The 8354-nt window shown below is 38.3% G+C and overlaps 1 protein-coding gene across 2 annotated transcripts in view; it reads left to right on the top strand.

Moving 5' to 3' along the window:
* Nucleotides 1–7876, top strand: part of upf3a (UPF3A regulator of nonsense mediated mRNA decay) — an 8903-nt gene extending 1027 nt beyond the window's left edge. The window contains exons 2-10 of one of the 2 annotated variants that reach the window (XM_037790781.1): nt 649–755; nt 878–984; nt 1198–1296; nt 1461–1571; nt 1676–1731; nt 1836–1994; nt 2095–2228; nt 4088–4376; nt 4789–7876. In XM_037790781.1, the coding sequence (XP_037646709.1) occupies nt 649–755; nt 878–984; nt 1198–1296; nt 1461–1571; nt 1676–1731; nt 1836–1994; nt 2095–2228; nt 4088–4376; nt 4789–5013 (1287 nt within the window). In that variant the 3' untranslated portion in view covers nt 5014–7876. Of the gene's footprint in view, nt 1–648; nt 756–877; nt 985–1197; nt 1297–1460; nt 1572–1675; nt 1732–1835; nt 1995–2094; nt 2229–4087; nt 4389–4788 lie in introns of both variants that reach the window. The other variant, XM_037790780.1, reaches the window with a different exon arrangement.
* The last annotated feature ends 478 nt before the right edge of the window (nt 7877–8354 follow it).

Raw genomic sequence — 8354 nt, 5'->3', positions numbered from 1 at the left:
TCCAGTTTGAATGCAACACAATTTTTTTTGCTACAACACACAAACAGGTCAATTTCAAAACAATTCAGTGACAAAAACAAGAGCAATCACATCAAACAGTGCCACTTTCTCGATCCTTTAAAATGGACTTAAATTCACCCATAGTAATCAGCTCTGACAATTTCATATAGCTACTGGAGTGACTATTTAGTGTATAAAATGTTAAATTTGTCGACAGAGTGGTGCATTTAAAAATTATTATTTTGTCTGTGTACATTTGAGTGTGTTACATTTTTTTTAAACAGAGTTTATTTCAGAATTTTGTTAATACAACTCTGACAATACCCAGAGGGCACTCAAAAAAAAACAAGTGTACAAAAATAAATATATAAATAAATAAATACACACAAATAAAAACAAATAGTCATAGTAAAAAAAAAAAAAAAAAATAAATAAATAAATAAATAAATAAATAGATAAATAGATAAATAAATAAAATTAAAATAAAATAAAATAAACAAACATAAATGTATGTTTGTTTGTTTTTTAAATTCCCTGTAGCGCTGAAAACCTGAACCATCTGTTTTACAGTGATACATGATGACATACACTATCAACAAGGTTCTTCGTGTTGAGCTGGAGAAATAACATATGCATGTTTGTTTACAGGTGGTGATTCGAAGGCTTCCACCTAACCTGTCAAAGGACCAGCTGGAGGAGCAGCTCAGTCCGCTTCCATCCTATGACTATTTTGAGTTCTTTCCAGCCGATCAAAGGTAATCATGACAACCATTTTATCCAATCAACAAATAACTTATGCTATATTTATGACACCAAATCTTGTTGCTTTTTTCCCCTTACATGTTTAAGACTTCTTTCTCTTTCTCTCTTTCCACAGTCTTTATCCCCACCTGTTCTCCAGAGCATATATCAATTTTAAAAACACTGATGATATCCTGCTCTTCAGGGACCGATTTGATGGCTATGTCTTCATTGACAACAAGGGTATTTGTCTTTGTTTAAGCTCAGTTAGACTTTGTTGGGCATGACACGCACAGTACAACATATATTAAATGCAAACAACGATGTGTTTGTTTTACAGCTGCGGGCTGAATTTAATGGGCCGTGAGACGACTTTAGAGCTTTTGTTGCCATTGTTACTATTTGATTGCGGGTCTGTTAAATGATGAGCTGCCTTTTATTTCAATATTTGCTCAGGCCAAGAATACCCTGCCGTGGTGGAGTTTGCCCCCTTCCAGAAAATCTCCAAGAAGAAGCTAAAAAAGAAAGATGCCAAAGCCGGGAGCATTGAAGAAGGTACTGAAATATACAGAGCTTGAGCCATCACTAAAAAAATACCCGGCTATACAGTGCAGTAGACATCATATTCAGCTTGGGATTATAATGTCCCTGCATGGGATTTACTGAAAATCAGTCTTTGAATCGTTGGATATTGTATACTTATCCTGGATCTCCTTCAGACCCAGAATATAGGCGGTTCTTGGAGAATTACTCCTGTGATGAGGAGAAGTCTATGGCCAACCCTGAGACTCTGCTGGGAGAGATAGAGGCCAAGACGAGAGAGCTCATAGGTACAGTACCATAACTATCAAGATTCAGATCTATATGAGTTCAAAAAAATACTGAACTTCTGTTTACTTGTCTCCATTTTTTCCCCTCCTTTCATCGATTTCAGCCAAACGGACAACACCCCTGTTGGAGTACATCAAAAACAAGAAAATCGAGAAACAGGTAAGAAATTAAATAAATAAATAATTAAAACAAAAGAAATGAGTCACAAATTGCTTTGAATAATATGGAGAATCTTCTCTAACGTGCCACATCTCTTCTTACAGAGGATAAGAGAGGAGAAGAGAGAGGAGAGGAGAAGAAGAGAGCTCGAAAAGAAACGGCAAAGGGAGGAGGAGAAGAGGAAGCGGCGAGAGGAGGAGAGACGCAAACGAAAAGAGGCAGAGAAGCAAAAGAAGTTGTCTGATAAAGACATCAAAATCAAGGTAACGCTTCATCACTATAAATCGTTTTGTTTATTTTAGTGATTTGGATGGAGCAGTGCCATGTATATACAGAGTTTTCCTGTTTTATCTGCATATCCAGCTCCTGAAGAAGAGCGACAGGGACGATGACGTGGATTCAGACCGAATGAAGGACAAAGGTGACATTGGGGAGACGGACAGATGCAAATGGGAGAAAACTGGAGGACAAACCAAGTCCAAGGACCCCAAAGAGAAGTAAGGATTGTGGGGGTATTATGTGATAGGACCACTATTCAAAATTAGGGTAACACTTGCATTGATGCCCATGTCTATAATGCACTATAAACATACTTATAATATGTTATAATCTGCTTATAGCACTGAATAATTAGTATGGTAGTTAGTATAGTTATAAGTACTCATACATATTCATAATGCTTTATAATCACAACACAATATAAAGCATTTTATAGTGACATATAAGGTCAAGTATCATAATACTTCATAATTGCTGGTCACTCACTGACATTTTTTTGCATGGATCAAAGTATTATTATATAGTATATAATTCCCATAGTTGTCATACATTATAATCTTTTCTTTATATTGCATTATAATGTGATTATAAGTTACTCTAAGTTTTGTGTGTTCTTCTTGCATAGATTTAAAGATATTTTTTTCACTTTACTTAAAGCAAACATTTACCACTTAGAGTAACTTATAATCACATTATGATGTGTTATAACAGTGATTATAATGCATTATTTAAAAAAAGTATAATGTACTACAACTATGGGAATTATAATACACTATGATCCTTGCAAAACAAATGTCAGTGAGCGGCATAAGTGACCTTTCGAGTCACCGTTATTGCTTTATGATGTGTTATTATTGTTGCTATGTGTCATAGAAGGTGTTACCTAAATGTGTTACCACTTTACATTCAGGCATACTTTTGGTTTCTATACAAGTCACTGGTAACTTTCCATTTAATATTGCACTCCTTACCTTCTGAAAGAACGCTGTGGAGCATCTACAACAAAATATTTCAAAATATTAACATTTATTACTGCAGCTTGATAGAGTAATATCATGTGGGCGACCCCACAATGCTTCATGGAGGGGATCAATAAAGCCTGCACTTATAGATATTATTTACATGTTACGATGCAACATCAATCCTGCAGTTTTCAGTGTTAGTAATCAGCTTTATTCCAGTAGGTCAGGGGTCAGGCAGTCAGTGGGAGGCGTCTGTTCTGATTAAATAAAGAGCTACTTTAAACAATTAGTATTTGCAGAGGATAGATAACAGCCAAAAGGGATCCATAAGTGTGAGCTTACCACCTGCCAGTCCAAATACTTATTTTATTTATTCTAATGGATAATTGCTGAACTGTAACACATTAATATATTATTACATAACCACTAATTAAAGGCACAACTCTTCAAGTGAAGAAAGAGGGGCAGCCCCAACACCTAAATTCAAAACATAGCTGGATTGGAATCTGCTATCACTCTAACTAAATAATTGTCAAGTGACTTATTAAACGTATTAGCACTAAAAACAACAACGAAATCTGAGAAAGTTATATTTTTAATGTCATTAAAACCTAGGGTGACCAGGTGTCCCACTTTACAAGGGAGTGCATAGCATTTTTATCCCTTGTCCCACGTCCCACATATTGAGACGATGTCCCACATTTGCATTGGCTCTAGTTTTCAAAAGTCAAACCGCTGCAGGACAGACACTTTTTTTAAAATCTGGCTTTTATCCAATGGCTGTGAAGAAAGCAGGGGAAAGCATAGAAATGTTACAAGATAAGGGGCAGAATAGAATAGATAGACATTATATCAAAAATTGTAGACTACCTCGCAGCCTTGGTAACGTGTCCCACATTGTCCCACACAAACATACTCTTTGTCCCACATTTGGTTTGTTGGGATCTGGTCACCCAATTGAAACCTTGTTTTGCAACCTATGGGTAAAAGAGTTTTAAATGTGAATTTACATCTATATTTAATGGTAGAAAGAAACACACACATTGCTGTAAAATGATATCAAGAATTCTGATAATAACAACTACTGTCTATGCAATCTCCACTCTGACCACTAGAGGGCAGCCTGAGAGTGACAAGGAGCAGAGGGAGCAGCATAGCCGCAGACAGAGAGACAAGGATCACCGTGGGAAAGACGAAGAGAGGAAACGACAGAGACACCACTACGAGTTTGACAAGTTCATGCGCCGCAAAGACGAGACCAAATGGGGGAAGGGCTACTGCCAGGACCGAGCTAAGAAAGAGGGGCACCATCATGGCTACTCTTACTGTCCGGACAGTGGAGACAAACTGGGAAAGGAGGACAGGGAGGACCTGGGTAACAGGAAGGAACGCCTCCGAAACAAGGTGAGCGAGAAGGTGAGCATGAGATGGGGGGAAGGTCAAAACTTATCGCTTTGTTTCTCACAATGTGAACTTGTAACTGTGGTTCAGATGGTGGTTGATATGTGTTTGGTTTTACAGATGAAAATCATCAGCTCAGAGATAACATGTTTCTTTTCCTTTCAGTGTATTTGTGTCATAGAGACTGTCTCTTTCAGGCCTTAAGGCCAGCGTGAGATAGCACTTTATTACATTCGGCTTTCTTCAGTAATTCGGCTTTCTTTAAGCTTATTTCTTAAATGTTATGTAAAAACAAATGAATACCAAAAGAATAGACATGTAAAGAAGATAAATAAGTATGTATATGTTAATATGCATATTCAAAGTGTGTGCTGCTTGTCTCTCCCATGTCCCTGCTCTCTTGTCTCCCCTGCAGGACCGCCCGGCCATGCAGCTCTATCAGCCTGGCGCGCGCAACAGGAAGCGCATGAGCTCCGCAGGTAAAGGCTACGACTGCATCCCTGTGGGCCACTCCCCAGAGCCCGGGGGGGAGCATTGCTATGAGGCTGTCACCCTGGCAACGGGGCTGGAGAAGAGCTTTGAGAAGGGCTTTGAGAAAAGCTTTGAGAAAAGCTTTGAGAAAAGCAAAGATGAACAGTGAGCAGTCTGGATGTTTATAGAAAATACTAATAATTTATTCAGCTTAGGTTGATGGCGACAGATTTGACAGGTTATCATTGAGCTTTTTAAAAAATAATATACTCCATTGAGGGAGGAAGGCACTTCAAAAGCAAACGGTCTTTTAGTCATTTTCGTTTCAGTATTAGATGTAACTGAATTCAGAGCTTTGAATCTTGGGTAAGGTTTTTGTTTTGCTGGAGCATGACATTTTTAGTAAACACTAAATATTTTAACTGTCTCACTGTTTAGTATTCTTGGAATAAACCATGTCGAAAATAGTAAGAACAGGGGTAAACTAGGAAAGTGCATCTCCGTCAGATGTGTCTGCAACCACTGCTGTTATGCTAGAAACCACAATTGCCCACCGTTTAGACCGCAGTTGTATCAGACGCAAATTTCACTTGCACGCCTCACTTAACAGTTGTGCTCTAATTTTAATCTATACAGCTGTCTGCACCGGCTCTGTGCAGCGAAACTGCAGTTCACTGTGTCACGCTTCATGTTGACTATAGAGAGGAGAAGTCCCGCCCCTTCCGGTGGACCCCATGGGACCTTATTTCGGAAAAAATATGAACTGCAGTCAACGTAGAGAGACACAAATATTTTTTTTTATCCCATTGGAATTGCGCCGTTAATCACACATATGATGTTTGTAAATTTAAAATGAATTTTTGACTACCGTTCATATTTTTTCCAAAATAAGATCCCATAGTGGTTCACCGGAAGGGGCAGGATTTCACCTCTCTATTTAACCCTTCCTCTGAACAGAAACTGAATCAGTCCTACTGTGTGTTTATTTCCATTAACTGTAAGCTCTTTTAGCCAAACATACTGTAGGACTCCCACCGGCTGCTAACAGCTAACTAGCTCTCCTCCTACCAACATAAGTAGACGTGCTACATTGTAGTCAGTGCTCCGTTCAGTTTTTCATTTACTGAGCGATAGTTATACATACATACATACATACATACAAACATACATACATACATACATACATACATACATACATTTCAGCCCAGTCGCACAGCAGTTTGTGAAATAGTCCCGAAATTGTAATGTATTGATTCGTATACATAGACGCAAATTTAAGTTTTTTAAAGCACGAAATCAATTCGTATGTAATCCACGTAATTGTGAACCAGGAAGTATAAAGAGCGGCGAACACTGTGCAGGGAGGACGTCAGGGTAGACAGGTGGGTCAAAAAGCAGAGGACTTTTGCCCAGGAGACCGGTGTTTGTGTCCCGTGTGAAACAACAAGTCAAAGTTGATTTATGTGCCACGTAACTAACCAAGTAGTTATTGTCACGGAACTTTCGTACTGAAGTTACAGCACTTCACTTACAGCACTTCACTTACCCCGATCTTTTCCTAAACCTAACTAAGTAGTTTTGTTGCCTAAGCCTAACCAAGTTGATCTATTCCTAAACCTAACCGAGTAGCGTCACATGTTGTTGAAAGTCGTGATGAGCGTCACGAAAAAAGGGGAAATTCGTGACCAGGTACATGAATCAAATAGATTAAACTTTGTGACTATTTCACAAACTGCTGTGAGACTGAGTTGGACATACATACATGCAACTGTCTTACCTATGAGCGTGCAGATCAAGAGAGGAAAAATGTGTAATCCGTAGCAGAAACAAGAGTCCAAACCGAAGCAGTTGTTGATCACTTGTGGCCTCTACTGGCCACCAAAAAGTTTTTCCTAGGGTGGTGAAGGTATGACCCCACCCTACTCTGCCTCTGATTGGCTAGTACTCGTTGCCTTTGTTGGGTTGGTTAGGTTTAGGCATGAGGAGTGAGATTGGTTAGCGTAAGAATATCAGGGTAAGCCAATCAGAGGCAGAGTAGGGTGGGTCATATCTTTGCCATCCTAGAAAAAAAATGGCCTATTGGCAGTTAAGAAAGGTGCGAAGTCAATGAAATGTGGTTTCAAAAACTGTGAATCCCCGCAACCACGAGAGGTCCTTGAGCATACAGTCATAAATGAGCACAAAGAATATTATGCTGATGGGTTCAGTAGTATGCAAATTAACCGTGGACAGACAGACACATGCACACACACACAAACGAGTACATAATCTCCTGGCGGAGATATGAATCATAGTTACCTTTTTGACAGCACAACAGTCCATATCAGACAGTTTAGTGTCATTCCTTTTGGTCATCATATTTTTGAAATGTGTCCCTGTAAGAGGCAGCTCACCGTGTTATCCATCAACAATTTCCTGGTGAAACCACGACCTCATCCTCCGCAACAGATCTAGTTTCTAAGCCTTTGTAGACTCTGCTGAACCTGGATGTTTTTAATAATCCTATAGATTTTATTGAAATGAAAATATATTGTAAGTAGAATTTACAAACAATGGATGTAGAAAATTTCACAGATGAAATCCTGTTTGTATTTTTGTGTGTAAAGGTGACCGAATGAGAGGGGAGTTACTATTGATAAAGAGGATAAGGTTTCACAGTTTTTTCCAAGTTTGAATTACATTTGGTCCATCTTATTCTGAGTTGTCATCCAACACAGACAAGATTTTTTTTTTTTTTTGTGAGCAAAGCTTTTTACATGATCACCCATGAGCCAAGAAGAACACATTCTCTACATATCTATAAAGCATTTCCTAAAAGTAAAGTTGCAAAGTATGAAACCAATGAATGAAAACAATTATTTTTTTATGCTGTGCATTGTTTTCTATTCATTCTGTCAAGTAAATGTAAATTGAAAATCCACAAATATTGGTAAAGTGTGTCTGTTGAACAACATTTGTCTATCATACCTCTTGTATCATTTAGGGTTTTTCTTCTTTAAGTTGTGAGAAAATAAAGCTCTTGTACCGTTAAACGAGATCATTGTTTCAGTCATTGTAGTAGTTCTCTGACAGTTTGGGTAAGGCAGCATTTGTTTCAAGCACTACCCATATTACACATTTACAAATGGCAGATATGATTCAATCGTAGTAAGTAGTGTGTGAACACATATGAATACACAGCAGCATCTTAGTATCAGTGGGTGTGGACATTCCTTGGTGTTTCATTAGTGATACAGAAAGCAGTTTATCCTAAAGCTAACATAAAACTCAACCTTTATTAACACACTTGGAAGGCAGAAGGTATGTAGTAATTGATGTTTTTCCACTTGTTGTGGATGACAACAGTTTTTTTACACAACGTTCTGTATTGCATTAATCTGAACAATCTAACTGACTGTTGTGGCACTTTCCAGTGAGATAAAGCAGAACTATCATGAACAACAGGAAGCCGGCAGCATAACAACGAATCTCGTGAACAAGGAGTTGAGATCTGGTGTTCTCACTTCACAT

This window comes from Sebastes umbrosus, chromosome 13 (assembly GCF_015220745.1).
Source record: "Sebastes umbrosus isolate fSebUmb1 chromosome 13, fSebUmb1.pri, whole genome shotgun sequence".
NCBI lineage: Eukaryota > Metazoa > Chordata > Actinopteri > Perciformes > Sebastidae > Sebastes > Sebastes umbrosus.
The sequence above is the reverse complement of the archived record's forward strand: the minus strand, read 5'-3'. Positions and strand labels throughout refer to the sequence as shown.